This window comes from Rhinolophus ferrumequinum, chromosome 19 (assembly GCF_004115265.2).
Source record: "Rhinolophus ferrumequinum isolate MPI-CBG mRhiFer1 chromosome 19, mRhiFer1_v1.p, whole genome shotgun sequence".
In the NCBI taxonomy this organism is placed as follows: Eukaryota; Metazoa; Chordata; class Mammalia; order Chiroptera; family Rhinolophidae; genus Rhinolophus; species Rhinolophus ferrumequinum.
Window position 1 is genome coordinate 20,560,025 of NC_046302.1, and position 26,170 is coordinate 20,586,194.

Consider the following 26,170-nt stretch of genomic DNA (forward strand, 5'->3'; position numbering starts at 1 on the left):
GTGTTCCTTTTTGGCCTCACCATATCCTGCGTTCTTATGTGGGGAGCGGGAGCTGAGACCCTGCATGACACCCTGCATGACAAGATGTAAACCACATAAAGAAATCAGTGACAGGTCAGAGGGAAGGAATTGTTGAATAGATGGCCATCTAGGTAGTATTAGCGTGATAACTGAAGAAGGTTTTCAGGCAACCTAGAGATGCACTGTGACGGAAAACCCTCAGCACTTGAAGGCAAATTCCTCACCTAGAAGAGAAATACCAGGATGGAATAGTTGTACCATGGATCCTGGTGCCCAACTTGGTTGGAAGCCTTGTTATGGCTTCCCAACCAAGAGGAAGAAAAAAATACACTGTCCAAAGCAATTAACTGGAGGGAGGGGATGTGGTTGACATCACAGAGGGTTAAATCCCTCCAAGGCCTCTCTTGGAACCAAAATGAATGCACACGAGCAGATTTATGGAGACAATCATGGAGGGGTTATGCAAGCCACATGACAAGAGGAAATCGACAGCTGTGATGTCAGAGGCAATGAACCGCATGAAGTTCCTTAAAGGGGCCACAAGTTTTCTGCCAACATTTTTCTCTCCATCTGGAACATCCCTCCCCTTTTTCAATTAGCTAACCTCTCTACCTGCTCTTCTTTAACTCAATTCAAACATTCTCTGGAACAAGACGCTCAATAAAATTTCGATGGATGGCCATTCTTTGGGCTACTAACACAATACTAGGACACGATTCTAGTGCATTTGAATGATTTACTTTTGTTCCCCCACGTCTTGGATCTTAGCTCAGTAAAGGCAATGCATGATATCCGATTCAGCATCTCCCAGGCTGAGCACAGTAAGAACCTAGTAAATATTTGTTGAATTAATAAATCCACAAGGTTTATGTTGGATCCCCTCACAGTACGTCAGGTGGAATTATTTACAGGTACTTATGTAGTGCACCCTTGACTCAGAATTAGTTTTTAAAGAGAAATTATAACGTGCCCACGATTAAGGAAGAGAGGAGGAAAGATGTAGTAACATTTTGAGTTTTTGTTTGTATGTGTATATGTGAAAAAAGTGAGACGAGAGGATAGAATGCCTCTTGAGTAAAAGAATAAGTGGCCTGATTCAAGAGTCTCCAATAAGGTGACCGATACAATTCACAACCAATTATTGGAAAGTATGCGTGGGGCGCGGGGGAGAAATGACACAATTTGATACACATTTGCTGGATAATGAAACAATGGTCCTTGCTCCCAAAATACCCAAGAATACTAAAGAAAACTGTCACAACACAACCGTGAGTGGGTAAGGTTTTCCGCACGCTTTCAAAATCGCCGCCTGCCCTCTCCTGCTCTCCTGTTCTTGGGAAATAAAACCCATCCTTGCTCAAGTCAGAGAAAATATCTTAAAACAGGTAAAAAATCCCGGCCTTGAAGTGTCAAGACGAGCCTGGGGCTGTGGACGGCGGCCGAATCTCTTCCTGGGAAGTGGCGGTGAACCCGACTCTCCCAGCGTCTCCTGGGGGTTCCGACGGGACCGAGGCCACAATGGGCGAGAAGCAGCCCCCCGCCCCAGCGATTTGCCAGGTGAGCGAGCCGAGAAGGTCTCCGGCCGCCTCACAGGCAGCACAGCTTCCTCCAGGCACCGCCAAGGGGAGGAGTACGGCTGGCGCCAGGCCAGGGGAGGAAGCCCCGAGAACCCCTCACGCCACCTGGCCCGCAACCCGGAAGCAGATGCGGGCTGCGCGGCGCAGCAGGGGTTGCGGTTCCGGGTCGGGCCGCGCCGCAGCCTGCGCTTCGCTTGTCGCCGCAGCGCCCCGCCCCGGCGCTCCGGACTTGAGCAGGCAGTGGCCGCCCGACAGCTCCCAGGGCCACATGGCTGAGGGGGACGCAGGGAGCGACCAGAGGCAGGTGAGGCCCCGGCGGGGTGCCGACCTCCAGGGTCGGCTAGGCCTCGCCTCGCCGCCCAGGGCCTCCTCCGCCGAGGGGCCCTCCACTCGGGGGCGCCCCAGGTCCCACCTGCACCGCCCGGGCCGCTAGCCGTGCCGTATGCTCTCCCGCGTTCCATTTTCTCGGTGCTTTTTCTCGGCCGAGCACTCTCATGCCGGCCTCCCCCGGGCCTCGGCGGGCTGGGCCTGCCTCGGATGGTGTCATCGTCAAACCATCAGCACGTGACTGAGCAGCTCCGGGCCGGAGACAGAAACCCGGGTTCTGCTCCTCGCCCAGTCTCCGCCGGGTCACCTTGGACAAGCCACTTAGGAGCCCCGGTTTCTGCCTTTGCAAAACGGGCAATACTAACACAGATCCTGGAGTTCTTCGAGGACCCACTGATTCTTACTCCTCTTGGTATTGAGCTTTCCTCTGTGCGTGGCTCACGTGAGCGCCCTTAAAGCTTTCCTACTGGGTTGTGACTACAAAATGAGATAACAAGTTGAATGCATGCTTTGCTGCCCATTTCACCTTTAGGTCCGATTCTTTTTCTTTTTTTTTTTTTAACCCCAAAAGAATAATTTCAGAAATGTTTGATTACCAGAATCCCAAGCCAATCACCCATCCTCGTGCCCAAATCCAAAACAAAAACCAACGAAGGAGATACCCAGTAGGAATACAGGGCTAGTAAGTAACAACGCTCCTGGGGAGTGAGGGTGGAGATTACCTGTTAAAAATGAAAAGGTGGAGTAGAGAAGATACATTTATCCTTTCACTTGTGAATCTCACTACAGGACATGGGAGTGCATACATATTTTGGCTCAGTAGTGGCCCAAAGCATGGTTTGTGTACCAAGGCTGGTTCCCGTCATTGCAATAGTGTCTGGCAACCACCCAGAGTACAACATGGTGACCTGCTGCTAAGAAGGTTTGGCAGTGTTCATTCAGGGATCCTTCATTTAGGCTAGTCATGTTACAGACAAATGCCTTATAAAGGAGTAAGGAAAACTCAGTTTTTTAGGGTGTGTACATGCGTTGACTTTTTCCCCCATCAACTTCTTTCAGAATGAGGAAATTGAAGCAATGGCAGCTATATATGGCGAGGAATGGTGTGTCATCGATGACTGTGCCAAAATATTTTGTATTAGAATTAGCGACGATATAGATGACCCCAAATGGACACTTTGCTTGCAGGTATTTTTTTTCCCTTTCTTTGTGGCCATTTACTAGTTACAACGTTGACTTTGTGTGATTAAACTACTGTATTTCTCTAATAACTATTGTGGCTTTTTCTAAATTGTTTTTTTGTTGTTGGCTTTCATTAACGATAGATTATCTAAACATATGGGTAATTAAATCTCAGCTCATTCTCAAGTCATGCTTTAATTGATAGTGTCAATCTTTCCTATCCTAACTATTTTAATTATTGAAATCTTCTTGATGTACCATTGACAGAGTTGAGTTTCATTTCCTTTCATTATCCTGTCCTTTTAATAGAGAATCTAAACCTGGGAAGATAGCTGACATTTAAGAGGAAGAATAGGTTAGTAATTTAGATGATTCATAGAGTAGATACTCATTTCTTTATTAATTGGAAATTAATTGTGGTTAAGGTAAAAAAATGAGAAGATCGATATGGCTTTCTGTTTTAATGCTTATTCTTTGGTGACTGCCTATACTTTCAGCATAAGAGATGACAAATTGAATTTTTATCAGTATTTGTCTTTAATAATACTGTTTTGAAAAGAAATCTGTATGGTTCTCTACTTAAGTGTTAGCTGATAATGTATTTAATAATACTGTTTTTTAGTATTTCTTCAGAAAAATCCGTGTAACATGTTACAATGCCTCTCTGTTTATGTAGGGTTAGGGTATAATGCCCCATTCAGTTTTTCTTTTCTTCCATCTTTGTCCTCCCATCCTTTTTTTTTTTTTTTTTTAACTTTCATTGCTTTTATACTTTCTCTGCAAGTAATAAGCTCCTTCTTAAAAAATTGGTATTGTCATTAGCAAAATATTTAAGGTGGAAGCATAAATAGGAGGGAATTCTCTCCCAAGATTTAACAAAACAATGGTTTTGTTTTTTAGTTTAGCAAGTTAGACATTTGTCCAGTGACTAGCTTTATAAATATTGTTATTTTTGAGCCGTGAAGTGTAAACAGATTTGTTTTTAACCTGCTTTGTAGGTGATGCTACCAAATGAATACCCAGGTACAGCTCCACCTATCTATCAACTGAAGTAAGCTCTATTTCTACTTTTACATTTTTATAAAAATATCATATTTTTCAATAATTGTTTATACTGTACATTGTGTTGCTATAAAATATAGCAAACGATATATATAGAAGTTCCAATGTGTGTAGAAGTTAATGCCTTTGGACTTTCTATAGAGCGTTTAAATTAAAAAGTAAATTATATATAAACATTGAAGAATGCCACTTAGTATAAAAGAGAATCACAGGGTTTATAGGGTAAAATAGCTACAGAATTGTCTTTCAAAGTGAAGAAGGTAATCTTCCTCCCTAGACAATGTAGTAGTCTAGAAACCCTGGTCTGTAGAGTTTCTCCTAACCTGGTTCTGCCACAGGTCTAACCACAGTTCCTTGACATGCCTCTGCCTAAGACCCCCTGCCTTCCAAGAATTTTACCCATGGTGCTTCTCGTGTTTCTTCCTCCTCCTTATTGTTGAGGAACTATTTTCTCCCGCAGCCTAAGTTTAATCTTAATGAGTCATGACCTGTTGATTGCACTTAACCTTTGATCAACCTTGCCTACTTGACCTACTAAGATGTATAAACCTCCACGAACAGAATTGCATTGAATCTCAATTACTAAAATTTTTACTTTCCAGTGGAATTTTCATTATGTTTTAAAACCACAGCAGTAACATTTGCCATTAATAATGGTTCTGTAATTTTAAAATTTTTATTTATTGAAAACAATAGATGTAATTATAAAAGGGTTGTAAACATAAATGCACTTCTCAGAAAAAGTTAATATTTTTTTAACAATTATGTGGCAACTAACTTATTTGTTAGAGTTGTTTTTGAGATAACCAGTTAGAAAAAATTGGTACTTACTGAGAGTGTGGCAAATGCTGTGAATCTGGAAATTCAGATTCTGGAACCTGTTCTGCCACTTTCATAAACTTGGACAGTTTTATGATATCCTATGAACTCACCCCTGTTTTTTAAATGATATTTTAATTGAATAATATTGGTGTTGACTTCATCATATTTTCCTGGGAGGACTAAATGAGTTAATGCCAATGAAAGCATTTTGGAACTGTATTGATTTATGATATAAGATAATGTTTTAATGAAAATAGATGATTTTTAAAAGTTCAATAAAACCAACTTGCGATTTAATCACTAATTTCTGTTTGAGATATAAACAGAATCCTCAAATAATCTTCATTGTGTTTTATTTAATCTTAGTGCTCCTTGGCTTACAGGGCAAGAACGTGCGGATTTATCGAATAGCCTTGAGGAAATATATATGTAAGTGACAGGTGATTAAAAAAATTCTATTGGTGGTTCTATTGTGGGCTTTTGTTGATACTGTGATATGTTAGGTCCTTTCCCAAACTTTTTGTTAAGCTGCTTTTCCATTAACAAAAGGATGCACTTGAAGAATCCTTGAAAGATTGGTTAAATAATATAATTTTAGATATACATTTATATGACTTCTGCTTAGATATAAACATATAGTAATATATAGGACTAGTAACTATAAAAAAACGTTTAACCAGCTTGTGAAAGTAAATCCAGAGATACTGCTCTTGTCTTGATATTTTCACAGACTATGTTGAATGAAACTGGTAACAGCAGAATTGTAAATATAATTATTTATTAAACGATGGTATACTTTTAATAGTAATTTTCTCGTCTTAGGCCATAAGACATAGAGTCTATTGCTATACTATATTTTTCACTGTTTCATTCATTCAACAAATACTCTATGCCATGCATCGTACTAGTTCCTGGATACATATATTTAGCAAAAACAGAAGTGGTCCCTGTTTTCATGGCATTTAGAATTTACCAGTAGGAGATGTATTACTTAATAACATCGTAAAAATTTATGTAAAACTACAGCCGTGATATAGTCTATAAAAAGAAGGATATTAATGTGTAGTACTAATTGAGTTTAAAACAAGACCTGACCTAGTTTAGGAGGTAAGAGATGGCTTGTTTGACTTAAGAGCTGAATTACTTAGGTAAAGATAACTCCAGTGAAAGGCCACAAAGTGTACAAAACCTCTGTGTCAAGGAGCTTGGCACATTTAAAGACACAGAGTAATGGTATGAAGTGGAAAGAGAGAGGAGGAAAGAGAAGGGTGCCTAGTGAGAAAATGACCTGGCGAGGTCTGCAGGGAAGTCATGCATAGTCCTGTAGGCCCGGTTAAAGTTTTTTGTCTTTATCCTAATACCCATGGGAAGCAGAGAAGGGTTTAAGTGGTGTGATGCGGTGATAAGATTTTTACTTTGAAAACACCATTCTGTTTCTGTGTGGAGATTGATAGGAAGGGAACAAGAATATAGATGTAGGACATCAGTTAGGAGGCTGATGCAGTAGTCCTGAGAAGATATGAATGACTTGGCTTACTTTTAATGAGATATTAATTTAGTAAGACAAATAATGGTTTGGAATATCAGCTTTACGGTAATTCATGAATTGGTAAGGATTGTCTTGTATGTTCTAAGTGGCCACCTATTTGGTATAGTGAGAGTACCCCCTTTGTATTTCTGGGATCGAGGCCAGGTTACTTTTTTCCCCAAAAATACTATATTTAATTTAAAAATGGTTTGATTCTTTTGTTCCTTCCTAGAGGAAGTGTAGTCTTCTTGAGTCTCCAGTTTTATACTTGACTCCTGAAATAACCGAGAACTAGACAGACTAATAGGAGGTGCCCCCATTTAGTGTTTCCATCATCCTCAGCATATCAGTATTATTTATTTACTCAAATGTTTTGTGATCCCTGTCCCTAACCTTACCGGCCCCTCCTATTTTTGTGCCCCCAACAAACTTCTTTCTGTAATTATTTCTTATGCTTATTTACCAGTTTATCTCCCCCCCTTTAAGTAGAATAAGATAAATATATTGAAAATTTGTTCACCAGGGACATAGTTGGTAACTGTATTTGTTCTGGACATTTTTCAGTTCTTACTTAACCTCAGTAAATTGGGGGGTTGAATACTTCCTCTTTCTCAAACAACTTCCCACACTTGGCTTCCATCATGTTAATCATATTCATTAGTTAAATTTTTCTCTCACCTATGCACAGTGTCATGCACTCTGAAGTGGCTTCCCATCTGTCTGTTTTCTCTCCAAATTCCTGCCTCCTCCTTTACTAAGAGATACACTTCCATAGGACTCAACTATTCTCTCTAACTAGTTCAGTTGAGCTATTTAAGAATTAGGAAGGATCAGAAATTACAAAGCAGTTTGTTCTAAAGATAGAATATGGTTCATACTGTCTTCTTTCTTAGTAAAGGACTTGAATAACCCAAGTCCAATGGTAGTATTTTCACACATGTGGTCTAAATAGAAATACCCATTGTTTTTAAGGTTTATGTGACAACTTTTAATCATAGTTTTCCATAAAATTCCAGCAGGGGGCAGCAAGTGAAAAATATTACTGGTTTTGGAAAATTAAACATGAGATAAATGTATGAATAAAGCTCTTAATGTTTATAATTTCACTGTGTTCTAAATATTGTAACTATTGAGATTTTCATATTTATTTAGCATCATTTTGAATGCTACATTGGATTTTTCCCTAAGTAATTTAGCATCATTTTGAATGCTACATTGGATTTTTCCCTAAGTAAGATGTTATAGTTTGTTTCCTCTTATGCAGGGAGGTAACAGAAAACTAACAGTTTTTCCATAAACATTTGTTGAGTATCTTCTATATGCTGGCATTCTGTTAGGAGTTTGAAATTTAAAAATTAAGATACCAATACAGTGTAGTGACATAATTACTGACAGGTTTGAACCAAGTGCAATAGTAGCATTTTTTAGAGGTTTTAGGAACAGACTATCTCTGGGCATGTGGGTGAGGTTGTAAAGGAGGGTGTCATTGGGAAGGTGATCTTTGAGCATAGCGTTTGCCTGGTGATCAAAGGGGAAACTACATGAGTAAAATCATGTAGGTCTGAAGCATCCTCAGAGTTCAGCAAGTAGTTTAAGATACCAGGTATAAATTGAGGTAGGTATAAGAAAAAAGAACCTGTAAGCTGGGGTAAGGGGGTTGGGCATTATCTTGTAGGCTCTAGGCCATTTAGGTGGGCAGTGGGTGGTGGTGAATTAATCAGATTTGTGTAGCAATGTGGGCTGTGAAGAGTTTGTAGGAAGGGACACCGTAGGAAGAGCAGAGCAGTCTATAACTCAGGAGGGAGACGACGGAGGCCTTTATTAAGCCAACAAGAATGTGGGTGAAGAATGGTGAGTTAAAGAAATATTTAAGAATAAAACCAGGATTTACAGATTGATTAACTGTAAATTAATTTGCTTGTCTCTTATTTTTAAATATTTTTCATGTGGATATTTTGAATATTTGAAAATAATTATTTTAATAAAACCAAAGATCAATAGCAGATTTAAAGATACTTAGAACATTATACAAATTGGTGATGTTTAAGAGAAAATGAAAAGGATTAGAATTTTTTTTTGTAGTATTGAATTTATGATGGCCCCTGTCAACAATATTTAATTTAAAATCCAATGATTATTTTAATTTCCCACAGCTCTTCATATTTTCATGTATTGCGGAGTATTAGATTTGAAAGTTGGAAAGTGAGGCTTGTCAATACAGAAATTGCACCAAAGTTAAACAAGCAAAGAAGACTATTCAAGACTATTGTAATAGGGGAGAGAGGCAGAACTCAGTCTGAACTCAACTTCCTGAAACAAAGGCAGGAGAATTTTTAAGGGCTGGGATGTGCTATTAGAAAAGTACTAGAGGGTGATTGGGGGTGGTTGATAAATGAGATATGTCCGGCACATTTTTATTTCCTGAGTTTGCAATGTGTTTCTCTGTGATTAGGCCATCTGTGTTTGCTAACTGTTGCTCATCTGAAGTTAGGCTCCTAATCTCCCTTAGAGGCTGGGAAATACTGTCTCCCTTCATGATCACATTTCAAAAAGGCTCCCAGGTCCTTGAGAAAGACACTCCTAAGCTGTAAAACTGACGAGTCTGTATATCCCAAAGGAGCAAAGAGTTTATAATGACAGGTTTTCTAGAGCAAATGCTCTAAGAAAAGGGAGGTCAGGGCCTAGATCCATAAGTTGTGCCTGTCTGAAGTTTAGTCAAGCTGAGGTTTCTGTCTTAGGCCTCTGGAGTCAGTTTTTGAAATAGTGTGACCTCTTGGAGTCTATTTTCTTATATGTGAAATGAGGATAACAGAGTAATGTCATTGTGAGGATTCAGTGACATAATTCATGTAATATACTTCAGCACTATATAATAACAGCTCTCATTTTTGTTCTTACTAAGAATCGTATCATCTAATTTTGTCATTTTGAAAATGAGATTACGAAAATTCAGAGATGGAGTGATTTGTCTAAGGTCACACAGCGTAGTAGTGCATTTTAGTGAGTAGCTTTACCCTTAAATCAATAAATACTGGAGAATTAAAGATAGAAAAATTAAAGCTACAAGTAAAAGTAGAGTCACAAGTAGCTTGACCTTGTTTTGATCATTCTAGAGTGGATAGTAGTTATTTTAGTTATTCACAAAATATCTCAACTAAAATATCAGTTTTTAATCCAGCTCGGTCTTTTATTCAATTTGAAACAAATTTTATTCCAAACTTTTTATGTTTAGTTACTTTACCATAATTGAACTTCATAAATAAAAGCTTGGCATTTCGCTTTATAATAAGTAGTTCTCAGATTTTGCACCAGAGTCCTTAGGAATTAGCTGGCTTCCTCCAGAATTGTTGGGGGAAGGGAGGAGAGGTATAAGAAAGAGGACTCCCAGCTTTTGTCAGTTTTAATTTATTTCTGATTCTGTGAGAGGTTTCATTACAGCAATGGAAAAAGTTTGAAAACCACCAAATCCTAGTGGATAGTTAAAAGATAAAAACAAACTATTTCCACAAGAAAAGATACAAATACAGCAGTAATAACAACACGTTTTTAAAAAATCCCACCATCAGTGATAGAATTTTGGAGTCCGAAGGAAAGAATAGTTTTCATTTTCTTCAGGAAACCTTTTACACCCGCTACAACTTCCCACACTGCATTTTACTAAGTCTAGTTAAATGCCAGGGAAGAAGGAAGCATTTAGTAAACGATGCTGAGTGCTGTTGTATATTCTTTCACAGGAAGCCATGGGCCAAAGGAGAGGAGATTTGGAGTTAAGGTTTAATTTTTTCTCTATTATTTGCAAATACTATTAAAATTCTTCCAAGGTATCCCACCCCCCACTCCCCCAAAAAGCAACAAAATCTGAATGTGAACATATATTTGCAGAGGGATGATTTGCCTGTCTCAAAGAGTGGTTGGTTGTAAGGATTGAGTTAACAAAGCAGTTTCTACCTGTCTTCTATATAGTAGGTGTTCAGTGAACACTAGATATTAGTATTACTAATTTTGGTAATGATGATGATATGAAGAATTCAATAGAATGAGATTTGGAGGTGGAGAGAGTTGCCTGCAAAACCATCCGTTTGTAAGGACAATTATTATAAACACTGAGATAAGGGACCCAGTTTTCTCATTCACTACCATACCCCCAGGGCTGCATGTATATAGACCCTGAAAGATTTGTTGAGTGAATGAAGATAGGTTCACTTCAAAAGAAACTATTTGGTAAGGTAAGACAAGATGCTCTAAATCTGTTTTATATAGATGAGGAAACTGAAACTCAGAGTTCAAGTGGCTTACTTGCCTGAGGGCACCCCTGCTTGATAGGAGAGCTAACTGCTGTGGGCAGACCTGAGCTTTAGAGTAAGTCTGCATTCTGTCTGGCTATGGGCTTCTTAACACTTAAAAGACTGTCTTACACAAATTAACTGATCTCTCTAGGTCTGTATTCTCCTTTGTACAATGGGGAAATAATACCTATTTATTTGACAGTTATGAGTATTAAATGTGTTGATGCATATAACGTACTTTAGGCTTAGTATATACTCAATACTTTTTACCTTTTTCTGCCTCTGTAACTCTAAGTTTTATTGAGGAGAGGATGGAAGTGGGAATTGTTTAAAAGAAAGTCAACCAACATCGTCAATTTTTATAAACCTTTCTAATTGACTCTTCTTGCTCCCCCTAAAAAGACAGGTTACCAAAAACACAGAGGATTGTTTTAGTGCTAAGGAGTTACGGGACGGGTGACATGGGGAAGATTTGAGGGTACCGAATTATTTGAAAACAGTTTTGTTTTCTACTGTTTGCATGTTTTGAAAGTTTCCTTTGCTGGGTGCTGATGAGTGATGATAAAGATAATGGTTTCAAGGGAAACTTTTAGAGGGAGGTAAGGTGTTGTTAGGAAATAGTGTGGTGATTTCTGTAAATACACATACTAAAACTTACCGAAAATTAATGTCATTCCCTGAAGAGTAAACACTTGGGCTTTATTTCATTGCTGTTGCCATTATTTAACATAATTCTGTGGACATGAACCATGATACGTTCTTTTTCTCAATGATCCTTTGAGATAGATTTAATTATCTGAGGCAACCAGATGTTATTTGGAACACAAATGAATCAATTTGGGCAATAGAATATTTTGTCAAAAACAAAATATGAATATAAAGTTGTTGCATTGTCTTTCAAGTCTTGTAAAGCAAGTAAGCTCTCTGAGGGAGTTCCTCAAATGCTTTGAATTCTTCTTTGTTGAAATAAGTATACCAAATAATAACTATATCAAGTAAGTGATTTGAAATTGTTCAAAAGTTAGGAACCCAAGCAATGATCGGACATCAAATAGTGAAACTATATCCACTGAAAAACTACATCACATTTATATCTATCTAATTCATCTAGTTCAAGTTCAGAAATTTTCTTTCCCTTCTTTTGCTGCAGCTCTTCTGCTTATTTTAAGTAAGCAATGTTAATTTTGGAGCCAGTTGGAATTTTTAATGTTGATGTAAACAATCTATATTAAATACTCATCCACAAATGTTAGTAAATCTCATGTTTTTATAAATTTCATAAATTCGTTTTTAAAAGACATGGCTAGATTGCATATAACGTCTCAGGTTGAAAATATGTTGTATTTTCTTGAATTTGAGAAGGAAACTTTTTAAAATAACAAATATTTTTCCCCTGAATTTTGTTTAGAGAGAATATTGGTGAAAGTATTCTTTACCTCTGGGTGGAGAAAATAAGAGATGTTCTAATACAGAAATCTCAGATGACAGAACCAGGTAGGATTGAAAAATATTATCAGTGTTCTTTTAACTTACAGTAATCACATTTTCACATTGATATTATAATTGAAATTTTTAATGAAAAAATGTATTGCTGTGGAAAGTTCATTAACTCATGTAATTTTGGTTATTTCTTTGTATACAGTTTAGCCTCTGGTTTCATATTATAGTCTTATAGAAATAGAATTTTATAGTTATAGAATTTAGGTCAAAAAATCTTTGCTTTCTTTGACTATTGTTAAGGTATTATGAACCATGTAGCATTCTTCATGAATTATTGGAATATATAAGTTAGACATTAGCTTCAAATGAGTATTGTATTTATAGAAAAAGAACTTTAAAAACCACACTGACTGATATTTAACATATAAAAATTGACTTTGAAAATTGGTTTTTTTAAATTAAGATATAATTCACATACCATAATTCTTTACCCTTTATAAATGTATAATTTAGTGGTTTTAGTATATTCCAAAGTTGTACAACCATCACCACTATCTAATTTCAGGACATTTGAAAATTATTATTTTGTTCTATTATTATTTTATTGAATCATTAAGTATATGACAACATGCAAATTTCTGATGTTGCCTATTTACTTTGCTAGTCTTTGTTCCAGTTACCACAAAGGCCTTTTAGAGAGGGAAATAACTACTTAACCTGATTTTATTTCCAAATAGAGTCGTATTGTTATTATTGACAGAATGGTTTTCAATTTGGAAAAAGAGGGATTTAAAAAAAAAAAACAACCCGATAGTTTATCTACTAATGTTTTTGAAGGTTATTTATAGGGAACCAATTATTTAGGACCCCCTTAGCAGAATCAGTATACATATAGTTGATAGTATATATATTTTTTCAGAGAATTTTACTGTTTTTCTATAGAAGCAAATGTTTTTACTGCTTCCATAAAAATCAAAGAGATAAATGAAGGTATTCTGTCCATGTGACAATTTTCTTTCAGTATTTTCCTTAAGGTTTTATAATCCATGTTCTGATTTTGCAGTATTTCAGGGCATCTATGAGAAAAGTGGTCTCAAAACAAAATTGTATTGAATGTCAACTGTAAATGAAAAAAAATTTGATTTTTGCCAATCCACTATTCTAGAGTGTCGGATAGTTGCAAAAATGGAATGTATACCAGTAAAAATACAGGACTCAAAAAAGTTTGAGATCACTCAGCTCTTAAGAAATTTTAAAAATTATTGATCTTAAAAATGATATTTTCCCTTTCCTCCTTATATCCATAATTTAGTTTAGCCACTCTTCAAATTTTACTTATTGATTTTTGTAAAATTTACAATATGTAATTTTTAGAAATTTTGTTTGGAATTTTTTCTTAATCAAAAATTGTTTTTGTAAGCTTCATATTAAAATGGAAGGTTTAGTAATTCCATAGAACTAATAAAGGTACAAGCTAGTGGTCAGGATATCTCATGAGAATTAGTATCCTCCGCAAGGCACCTACTTGACAAGTAAGTATTTTGATATTACTGTTAATCTTCGGTAGAAATTTATTCTTTATTATTTCATTTTTTTCTACAATAGAAATTTTGAAATAATTGTATACAACTATTTACAATTTTTAAAAATTCTGAACTAATTTTAGACTACAAAAAAGTTGCAAAAATAGAATACAGAGGTCTCATATCTCTCACACCCTGCTTCCCCTAGTAACATCTTACATAACCATAGTACAATTATCAAGAATAGGAAAATAACATTGGTACAACTTTAAACTAAAGAGCTTCTTCAAATTTCACTGATTTTTCCACTAATGTCCTTTTTGCTCTTATAGGATGCTGTCCAGAATTCTCTGTTGCATTTAGTTGTTATTTCTCCTGACTCTCTTCTAGTCTATAAACAGTTCCTCAGTCTTTCTTTGACTTTTGTGACATTTTATGACTAGACACTTTGGAAGAGAACTGATCAACTGTTTTTATAGAATGTCCCTCAATTTGGGTTTGGCTGTTGTTTTCTCATGATTGGAGTAAGATTAGGCATTTTGGCAAGAATACCACGAAAATGATATTGTGTCCACAGTGCATTATGTCAAGGAGCTCATGATTCTAGTATGCTTTATTCTTGGTTATGTTTACTTTGAACACTTGGTTAAGGTGGTATCTGCCAGATGTCTCCACTGCAAAGTCACTGTTTTAGTCAAGGTTCTTCAGAGAAACAGAACCAATACATGTGGGGAGGGAGAGAGGAGATGGGGGGGGGAAGGGGAGGGGGAGGAGGAGGGGAGAGGGAGCGATTTATTTATTTTAAGTAATTGGCTTGAGATGGTGGAGATGGCAAGTCCAGCATCTGCAGGGTAGGCTGGCAGGCTGAAGACCTAGGGAAGAATTGATGTTGCATTGCAGCTCAAGTCTGAAGGCTGTCTGCTGGCAGGATTCCTTCTTCCTCTGGGGAAATCAGTCCTTTTTTTTTTTTTTTTATAAAGACCTTAACTGGATGAAGCTCACATTGTGGAAGGCAATCGGCTTTACTTAAAGTCAATTGATTTAAATGTGAATTCTATCCGAGAAATATCTTTACAGAAACATCTAGACTAGTGCTTGACCAAACATCTGGATACTGTGGCCTAGCCAAATTGACAAATGAAATTAACCATCACAGTTACTGTCTTTCCCTTTGCAGTTCATAAGTATCTTGGGGGGAGATACTTTGAGACTATGCTAATACTTTATTCCACCTTAAAGGTTCACTCACTAATTTTAGTATTCATTAGTATATCTTGTTTACATTATTTATTACAGTATTTAGGTGTTTGCCTAATGGTGATTCACATTTCCTTCTTTCTGTCTACATTTAATTTAATTAGAATTCCGTTGTGAAGAAGAGAGGTCTCTTTCTCCCATTTATTTATTTGATTATTTATACCAGTATGAACTCATATATATTATTTTGTTCCATGGGTTAAAATTTCATACTGTCATTATTTTGCTCAAATTGTTTCAGGTTTGCCCTTTAGGAGTTCCTTCAGGTTAGGCTCCTGTGTTCTTTTGATGAGCTCCCATCTTTTTTTGAACACTTGTTTTACTCTCTGGAATCACAAAATATTCCAGGCTCATCTTGCATTTTTCTTGCTCCAACCATGGAATCAACCACTTCTCATAGAAGCCTGGTTCCTTCTATTGAAAAATGATGTTTAGAGACCAAGACCAATGATTGGTTAAGTGTAATTTCTTGTTGTCTTTGTGGATCACTCACACAATGTCTCATATCCACATAGGCCCAGACATAAAGAAGAAAACTGAAGAGGAAGATGTTGAATGTGACGAGGATATTATTTTAGCCTGTCAACCAGAAAATCCAGTTAAAGCATTACATTTTGATATCAGTAAAAATCGAACAGGTATAGTTTTACTAGTTTCCTTTGAGGAAAGTGGATTGTAATATTATGAATTGTTTTAGAAATGGTTTAGAAATTTAGTAAACTTCCACATGTTAGGAAATAGTTACTAAGTTGCAGAGAATTGAGGGTTTTTTCCCCCTGCCTGCTGGTCATTTTGGTGTTTGCTTGGTCTATCATGGTGAGGGAAGAAATAGAAACTTACTTTTATTTTTATTTTTTCTACTTTCTAGAATTTTGAATTGGTAGTTGGCGAAATTGAAAACAACAAAAGTTGTATTAATGTTTTCAATTCACATCGTGTTTTTATATTTCTATTTTGAAATCCTCAGATGTTTTCTTATGTGTCAGAGTTAAATTTTTGTTTATGCTCACAAAATAAGTAATTGAAGTACAACCACGGAATTAAGCTAGTAAAATGCCTTTAAGATTTTAGTTTTTGCTTGTGCAAATTTGTTCCATTGTCAAGTGGTATTCAGTTTATGAAAGTTTGATGTGATAAATCAGCTCTGTGTTTCTATCAGAAAGTATGTTCCACTTTAATTTTAAAATTTTGAATGATATGTTCCAGAAAGTATGAAAAGTATATTCCATTTTAGTATTTTAAAATTTTGAATGATATCAGTTTCCTCCAGTCTCTTACAAAAACATGATAGATCGGAGGGAACATTCATTCTCTTTGAACATAAGGAGTTTCCCATGCCATTATACACTAGATTTTAAATAGTGTTATGAAGGTTTAAAGTTCTTACATTGTGTCTCAGGACTAGTGAAAGGGGATGAAGAGGAAATGGAAGAGTGGGGGAGAGGATCCAGGACTCCTAGCCCTACTTCAATCTAAGTAGCTCCCATTTTATTCATTTATGTCTTTGTGGATTTGGCATAAGATTTCTTTTGGGAAACAGGATCCACCTTTAAAAAAGTGAAAATCACAGTCATAATTAATAACACCCAGTTCATATTGACCTTAGAAATGTACTTGTACAGTGATCACAATCCATTCAAGAAGGCACTATCGGGGGCAAGGTAAAACATCCTGCTACACCTGGTTTCTTGTCCTGTTCCTGCTACAAAGCAGTGAAGTGATTTTGGGAAAGTTGTTTAAAGCCCTCCAGAAATGTTTTTACATATCTTAGTTGAAGTATTTCATCAATTGTAAGGTAAGCTGAGTTGGTAAGATTCAACGGATTAGTGAATAGAAATAGGAAAAATTGTAATTCTTTTGTCCTAAATAACTTTTCATCTTAAATGAGGCAGATACAGCAGCTAGAATGGTTGGTAAGTTTCTCAACAGAATTAAGGGTAAATTAGTGGTTCTTAAACTTGTTTAAGAGGCAGAATAATTGGAAATCGTGATACCTTATGGAATACCAACTCGATGTATTGTTAATATATTTAATTCAATCCTATGAAGTAGGAACAGTTTTATTAGCAGAAGACATTATATTATAGCTACACAAAATGAAATCATAAGTTTCCAAACCCAGAGGTCTATCAACAGTAGAATGGATAAATAAATTATGGTATATTAACAGCTGTCAATTTTTTTGGTCTCAGGACCCCTTTACTCTTAAAAATTAGATACTGTACCACCTTATACTACTGCAGCAGTCCAAGATTTGAGTACCAACCCACCACTTCCACTGGGTGATCTTGGCAGGTGAAAATTATTTATAAGTCAAGTAGATTTATGTTGTATACAATGTATTTTGAAACTTTTTACTTAAAATTATAATTTAATTTTAATAAATAACTATTAATGGCTATTTGCATTGATTTCCATATAATTTACATTTCTTTTCTTCTCCCCCTCACCCCTGCCCACACCATTGCCAATGTTTTATTATTTGAATATTTGAATTTTAAAAATAAAAGTAATGTAATTCTTTAAATTTATAGAAATAGAAGAATTACCTCCGATTGACCATGGCATCCCTATTACCGACCGAAGAAGTACTTTCCAGGCACACTTGGCTCCGGTAGTTTGTCCCAAACAGGTAAAGTTACCAAGTCCAGCTCACTTAGATGTTTTTACCAAAGTAATTCAAGCAAGTGGTTTTGCAGTAATATCCTTATTATTATTAATAGTTTAATTTTCATGTAAGATAAAAAATAATTTGATTTACCTGCCCCTAAATTACTGTGAATCATGGAAGATTTGTTTCGTTTCTGTTTATCACAGCTTTCAAAATTGTATCTAAACTCTGATTAGGGCTTAACATTTTAATGGATTTTCAAACAGGAAAAACTCATTGTGGTGTTGTAGAAAATTATGATGTGTAATAACTTGTTAAAAAGAATTATTTGTCCTATTGCATGGGCATTCTAGAAAACCAGTCCGTTCCATTGTTGCCAAATTAAGGGGACTGACCTGAATTCCTTTTCCTTACTGCTTCCTGATCTTTGGCGATCTGATTCTCACCCAGGAATATCAAATGGGAGACTTTTCATTGAAAAACTGTATTTCTAGGTCTTTGTCTTTTTCACTCTTTTTTCGGCAGAATCATTTTCTTCTTCCTTGGTGCTACAATCTAGCCCAATTTAAACTTTATTGATGTAAGAGGCAATTTCAACACTACCTATAAAGTTAAATTAACGAAAAATAAAGTCTCATTAATTTAGCGTAGGTTTTAAGCATTAGTCTCTTCCCTTTGGTCTCTATTGCTCCTCTTCTTTCTAAACTCTGCTAAAGACTTGACCTATAGGGATACAGTTCTTTGTACCAGGCTCCCCTTTCACTCTCTTTTAGCCTCTGGAAGAGCAAGTGTTTTTCTGCATTGATTTGTGGTCAGGATAACAGCTTTTGGTGTAGGCGTCTGGGCTTTTCTCTCTGGAACCTGATTTTGCCCATGGCCCTTGCTCATAATCTTGTTGCCAAGCTCCTCCCTAGATATTCTATTCTGAATCTGTTCATCCTGGATCCTCTTTCTGTTTCTAATTATAGTCACACTAAGACTTGAAGGATCATGATTTGGGAGAGCTGAAATAAGTCTTAGAGGTCAATGTCTATTTTATTGATCAGGAATCTGAGAATCCAAAAGGTTAAAAAAAATGATAAACGTAATGTTGCACAATTTCTGATCCAAATTCGTCTCCTTGATTTCAACTCAGTCGTCCCTACCTGTAATATTTCTTCTACACTCCTTGCCAATTATCTTCTAAAAGATCTGACCATGTGTCACTCCCCCACACCCCACCCCCACACAATCTGATGATTTCCATTGTCATTAAGGAAAAATCTAAACTTACCATACAAAGTCATTTGTGATCTGACCTGGGCTTTATCATTCAGGATGTATCTTCTATCATCTTCTCATGCATACTCTAAGTTACAGTTCCATAAAACTGTTGGCCACTTCCTGAATCTTTCTCTTTTATGTCTCTGATAGAATTGCCAGATGAAATACAGGACACCTAGTTAAATTGGAATTTCAGATAAACATTATTACATGTAACATACTTATAATAAAGTTATTTGTGGTTTATCTGAAATTCCAACTTAATGGAACATCCTTTATTTTTATTTGCTAAATCTGATGCATCTGCACGTGCTGTTTCCTCTGAATGAAATGGCTTCTTCCTGCCGCACATTCCTCTTCCCTTTTGATGCAGAAAATTGCTACTTATCTTTCAAGACGTGACTAATGCTTCCTCCTCTGTGTACCTTACATGACTCCCAGAGAGAGTTGGTTTCATAACATTTGGAACATACCATTATTGCGCACCTATCACACTGGATACATAAATTTGGTAAATTTTCAGAGCTCATTTTTAGGGATTCTCATATTTACGTTTAAAATTTTCTACATGGGGAAAAATTTTTCATGTTCAAGCATCCTAGACATAGTGCTCAAATATTTGTTGATAATTGGTGTTCAAAAATACCAGGTCCGGCATTTTTATTCCAATTGAGAGCACCAGTTTCTGCCTCTAAAATGAGGAGGAAACTTTGGAAGTGGCTTTTTCAAATTATAGAAGATTCTTTAAATAGCTGATGCAATACCATAGTATTTACATAAATATGCTTTATTATATTTTTCTAGTATTTATTTACAAAGCAAATAAAAAGTATACATTAATTTTAATTTATATTACTGCTGTTTTTAAGGTGAAAATGGTTCTTGCCAAATTGTATGAGAATAAGAAAATAGCTAGTGCCACCCACAACATTTATGCATACCGGTGAGTGATTATCACAATTTTAGGAATGTGCAGTTTATAAAAAAAAACAGAAGAAACTGATGCATGATTTAAAAAAATAACTATTATGTGTTTTTTCCATTATGAAAGTAATAATCATGTGTAGCATATTTGGAAACTGCAGAAAAGAAAAGTCAGACGGAAAATTAGCCGTATTTCTACCATTAAATGTAACCGATAATATTTTGATATATTTTGTCTTTTCTATGCAAAGTTTATCTTTTCAATGCTTTACCCTAGTATGTCCTATTTTTTCTTAATTTAACAAAATCATTTTCCCATATTGTTATAATTGCATTTATAAACATTATTTTAATGGCTGTATAATATTTGTTTGAGGCTCCAAACTACAATTTGTATAACCATTTCCTTTTTTGTTTCAGTTTTTCATATTTTTCACTATTGTAAAGGATAGTCCCATGAACATCTCTGTTTACATTTTCGACTATTTCCTTGGGATTGGTTCTGGTTGCTTCAGATTCTTTTTTGAAATGAAATGGGAGTATAATTAAATAGGAAGATAGAATAGATTCCTAGAAGTATTAATTATCAAAAAGTATGAACATTTTTGAAACTCTTGATACATATTGCCAAATCTTTTCCAAAGTTTTTCTTTTAAACCAATTTATGCTCCCATTAACAATGAATTAAGGGTTCTTCTTTTATTTTGAGTACTACGGTGTTATACCAATTTTTGCTGATTTGTTAGTAAAGAGATGAATGGTATAAATATGCAAATTAGTACAGACTTAAAGAACATAGTTTAGGATTGAAATAAATCAGAATATAGACATAGGGATTTGGTGCAAATTTAAAATGTGATTGAGACTATTTGTAAAATCTAGGCTATTTGAACTAAAAAAAATCCATCACTTCGGGTACGTGAGTTTTTAATATTATTAAGTCACATCCTTTTAAGTGCCAAAACTTAGAAACACGATTTGTTATATAATTCCAGAGTATCACTCGACAGAAATTTGATGTTTTCTTATGAGTTAGATCACCAGTATAAAAATGAGGAATTAGATTGTGCTTGCTCTCAGTGATTAGACTATGCTGTGAAAGTATTAATAGTTATATTCATTCATCCCATATGTTTACTGAGTGCCTATTCTGTGCTGAGCACTGTATAAAAGTTAATTCTGATTATTTCAGCAACTCTGCCACTGTAGAAAGGTTCACTTTTTCAAGATAACACAACTGTCAAGTGGTAGAGCTGAATTTGATAATCTAATTTCATTTATCTCTATTTTATTCCTACATGGCTGTGAGGCTGCACCTTTAACAATTGCTGTGCATAATACTGATTTTAAGTTATCAAAAAATTAAATAATATGCTGAATAGTCTATTTCAGGCCGCAGATTTTTGGGTCTTTAAGTTCTTGTATTTTTGTTGCTTTTGCATATTAATGGGTGATCACCTGTCACTTCTCACAAATGTCAACATGATTACACGTAGCAGTCCCCTCCCTTACATTATTGATACTTGGGAATGAAAGAGAGAAACTTGTCAGAATTGTGTTGTTAGATAAGACTAAAAAGGCACAAAGCTGAGGCCTGAAGGACTCCATTGGGAGTAAAATAAATGACCTTTATTTGGTACACGGACTTTGTGTTGTGTATTTTGAATGTTTAGGGTCCTTTTAAGGTTACTTCCTGGTTCTGGGGTTATGTTCCCTCTTTGGAGTTGTGGGGCATCTTCAGGCTACTGGTACACACAGCTGTCTGATGCCACATCATTATCTTCCTGGCGTAAAAGGAAAGGGTTAGTGAAAATGTCCATGGTGTTTCATTTTCTTAAAAACCTAACAGTACTGATTTATACAGACAAATTTTCTTCATTTGTTCCATAAAATTATGGTGTTAAATTATAATTACAAGCCCAATATAAACCAGTCTCTGATTCCTTTTTGCCTTAAATTTGCCATATAAAATTTTATTTAATAGTACTAACTTTCTTTTCTTCAAACAAAGTCAACTCCAAATAATAATACAGCCTGGTCATAGTAGGTGGGCAGTAAATACCAAGGGTTCCAAAACCCAAAATGTAGACAAGTGGACACTTTGGTCAACATTGCTCAAGCAGTAGTTCACCATAATCAGAAGTGTCTGGACGCCGATGGTAACCACTTTGAGCACCTCTTGTAATTGCAGAACTGAAACATGACTTGTATTCATCTTTTGTTATTGGTATATGTTGAGTATTACAATTTTAATAGTTTTTTTCCTTTCTTAAAATGTGTATACATTTTTTTGGCACCCTTTGTATTTATTGAGTGAATGAATGGATAGATGGACAGTGGATGGAAAGACGAATGAATGAATGAATGAATGAATGAATGAATATGATTGCTATAATAAAATTAACATAATTGACTTAGGTGTATAGATAAGGTAGTATCTGGCTTTTTATGGCCATAGCCGGCGAGATACCTTGGCTACATTTGCCTAGTCCTAGATGGTACCACTTGTAGGGGCCTGAGAAATCCACTAGATGGCATACCTTAACTGGTACTATTTTCTTTTTATACTCGCACTTATTTGTCAAGCTTACTCTACTACAAAGCCCTACGTTATTATTACAAATGCTAATTTTCTAGATAATTTGAATGGGTGAAAATGCCATGATTTATTTCTGATATTAATAACTCTCCAGCAGTAAATTATAGAGAAAAAGAAATCGTACAAATCTTAACTCAAAATGGGGAAGGTAGAAAAATACTTGATGGCTAGAATAAGATGTGAAAAATGTACAAAATATTAACTTTTGTTGGTTTCATCACCTCCATCTTTTTTATATACTTTTCTTTCTTTCACCACATCTTAGGGTCTTTGAAGACAAGAATACGCCACTTATTTCTTTTATATCATTTCATAGTGCCTATGCTATATGGTATATTCTCAATAAATGTTTTTCAGTGACTACTCTACATAACCTCATAGCTTTAAGGTTAAATTAAGTGAGGGAAGTTTCAGATGGGTAAACTCACCTTCCCATAATCGCAGTGTTTCTGATTTGAAGGAGACACCTTGATTCCTAGCTTTCCCAAATATAAAAAGTGAAACATACTGGATAGTAAATTATCAGTGAAAATATATCTTAATATGTAGTTCAAGAAGGATTTTTTTAAAAAAACAAATGTGCTGATTTTGGAAGTAAATTGATTGCAATATGTATAAAGGAGTAACTTATAATATTTTGAGATTTCAAAGTGTAACACTGTTATATGTATTTCTAGAATATATTGTGAGGATAAACAGACCTTCTTACAGGATTGTGAAGATGATGGGGAAACAGCCGCTGGTGGGCGTCTTCTCCATCTCATGGAGGTAAGTGTAACTTAAGCCCTGTTAATATGAGCCAGAAAATTTCTCAACAAAGCAGAGCTCCATTTAGGAATAAGTAAATCAGGTAGACCATATAACATACGATATATTCGGTTGAATTAGTAGTTAATTTTTTAACTCTGAGAGAAAATTTTAACCATTGGATATGGGATAGAAAACAAAGGGTTAATAAGTGTTGTGCTTTCAAGCTCTTTCAGTCATAGACAATAGAAGATTATCTTCAACTCTGGAAAAACTGCTTTTTGTTTTTTGATAATTTCTTCCCCTTTATTTTCTGTATTCTGTCTTTGTGAAATTCCTGTTAGTTGGGTATTGGACCTTCTGGATAGATCCAGAATGTTTCTTTTTTATTAAGTTGTCATTTCATTGCCTTATGTTCTAAGCCATTTTCTTGATTGTCTTCCAAAATTTCTATTGAATTTAAAATTTTTTTTTAGCAACCATGTATTTAGTTGTCAAAGAATTCTTTTTGTTTTCTTTTTCCTTTTTCATGGTGTGCTGTTCTGGTTTTATAGATGCAATATGTTCTAAAATTTCTCTGAATATACTAATTAGAGGTGGTTTTTTTTTTTTTTTTTTAAGATGTTCTCTCAAATTTTTCCTGGTCCATTTTAGTTTGTTTATCTTGTCCTTTCTCTTTCATGCTGCTGGATTTTCTTCATCTGTCTGGTGATCATTGATTGTCCATTAGTTTTAAGAATGGATTGTTTTTTATTTCCTAAGGTAGTTGCTATAGTTTCTTCTGCTATTGTATGTGGAGGTTTGTTTTCTAACCAGGCCATTCCCTTGATAGGAACTCTGTGTGTGGGTCAGGCCTGTAGACTGGTGGGCTTCACCTTAAGGGCAGCATTTGACAAATATGAAACTGAGGAAGACCTTACTGGTAGGCATCAGCGATTACCCATGCAGCCCCAGTTCGCTCTGCTAGTTTGTTCAGAATAGGGTGTGTGGTTGTTTTGTCCAGGAGTAAAAAGGCTGTCTAAACAGCTTTTCTGGTTGAAGTCACCAAGAACTGGAACCCTATCTGCATGATCTCCCCCTTCACTTTGCCTGGTTGCCCCAAAATTTGGAATTTGAGGACACTGGAGCACAGTGTTTGTTTTCCAAATTCCCTTCTCATAACATTCTTCCCCTGAATTGTTAGTAATCTCAGTCTGCTCACTCATGTGGTTCTGCCGTTAAAGTTGGGGAAATTTTGTGTGCAGTTTTGTATATGGGTTATTTCACTCTCTTTTAAAAGTGACATTTGTACATGTCTATATGAATATCTAATTATGTTTCTGAAAATGACAGATTTTGAATGTGAGAAATGTCATGGTGGTAGTATCACGCTGGTATGGAGGGATTCTGCTAGGACCAGATCGCTTCAAACATATCAACAACTGTGCCAGAAACATACTAGTGGAGAAGAACTACACAAATTCACCGGTAAGTGGTTATTGATGTTATGTCTAAGACATAACATCACCATTGCCTATGAAATTAAAAAACAAAACAAAAAAAAAGCAAAATTAAGAATGAATCAGAATTTGTGTGGTGCATTAGAACAACCTTTAGACTAGGAAACTGGAGACTTACGTTCTAGTCAAAACCGTGTGACCGGCCAGTTGTGTGACCTTGGGTAGATAACTTCGTCTCTTCAAACCTTAATTTCATAGACTCATAGAGTTTTATAAAAACCTTAAACACTAATTAGTTTACACTCCCTAAAATTGAGGCTCAGAGAGGTTGCAGCTAATAACTACAGCGAATGAGATGTTCTTTAAACATCTATAAAATTCTAACATTTTGTTAGTGTCAAAGCATCTCCTCTTTCCCCTGGCATGCCTTTAGATGCCTTCTTCCTTTATACTTGAAGGGTTTCTCTTTATTTCATATTTTGTAAGTATGTTCATATCTATTGTATTTAAACCCTACTGCCTTACTTTGGAAAGTTGGTAATATATTAAACATTGCAATTATTCAAGCATAAATCTGTTAGATAAATGAGTGTTTTCCTTGATTATCGTTGATTGTTTTGTAAATATTTAAATAGATTTTTAAGTGAAAATGCCTTATAAAACAGAAAGATGATAAATATGGAAGTAATTATATTTTCTCTGTTATGTTCTATGTGATTAGATTTAAGTTTCCTAAGCTAAGTATCTTCATACAAATGAAAAGATACTACATTGATTTTTGTCTTTTTTCAGGAGGAATCATCTAAGGCTTTGGGAAAGAATAAAAAAGTAAGAAAGGACAAGAAGAGGAGTGAACATTAATACCTGAAACTGTATGAAAGGTTAATTTGCTTATAATTATATACAAATTCCACAGTCATTAAAGAATATATTGTGCAGAGAGGGAATCCTGGACTGCTCAGGTCAGCCAATTCATCGTGGACACCAACATTATCTTTTCTTCTTTGGTTATATCATCTGCTAAAAATAGAGAACTTGTGATATATTCATGTGTGTTTCAAGGCAGATTCAGAAGGATTAATTTGAACTTAATCACCACTTCACCTAATTTTTGGAAGGTAACAGTTGCCCAGGGCAGTACCTGAATTAACTGTCCATTTCAGTACATGTCAAGTGCCTTTGTTAGGTGAGGAAGATATGTCTCTGGAGGAATATAAATACCTGATTTCTTGTCATCGGGATTCTCATTTTGTTAAATGAATATTGCCTTTTACTGCTCTTTATGGCTTATTGAAACCGGAGCTCACCGAAGATTGATCTTAGAGAGTTTCTTCTTGTGATTTTAGTTCATAAGTATGTCACCTTTCATTTTATAGTGTTCATCATTGAGTAATGGATTGATTAAGTGAAAATCCAGGAGTATCCATCTGCAGTTATGTGCTGAAGTAATTCATCTAACATTTGGTCACATAAGTGTTATGCCTCAATTTCGCACATTGGTGATTGTGAAATTTCAGAAAGTGATTTTCTAGCCTCTACCTTTTTTGTTTAATTCTTGTGAT

The 26,170-nt window shown here is 35.5% G+C and overlaps 1 protein-coding gene across 3 annotated transcripts; it reads left to right on the plus strand.

Annotated features, from left to right (window-relative positions):
• Window positions 1–1,749: 1,749 nt before the first annotated feature.
• IMPACT (impact RWD domain protein) lies at window positions 1,750–26,170 on the plus strand. 3 transcript variants are annotated; one of them, XM_033087875.1, is made up of 11 exons: window positions 1,750–1,902; window positions 2,985–3,113; window positions 4,106–4,158; window positions 5,358–5,420; window positions 12,214–12,299; window positions 15,541–15,663; window positions 17,560–17,657; window positions 19,769–19,842; window positions 23,100–23,190; window positions 24,502–24,636; window positions 25,401–26,170. In XM_033087875.1, the coding sequence occupies exons 1-11, from the start codon at window positions 1,867–1,869 to the stop codon at window positions 25,467–25,469; spliced, it is 957 nt and encodes a 318-aa protein (XP_032943766.1). In that variant the 5' UTR covers window positions 1,750–1,866; the 3' UTR covers window positions 25,470–26,170. The 3 variants fall into 3 exon arrangements, with proteins under 3 accessions (XP_032943766.1, XP_032943767.1, XP_032943768.1); XM_033087876.1 differs by lacking the exon at window positions 1,750–1,902 and adding an exon at window positions 1,931–2,354; XM_033087877.1 differs by lacking the exon at window positions 1,750–1,902 and adding an exon at window positions 2,206–2,337.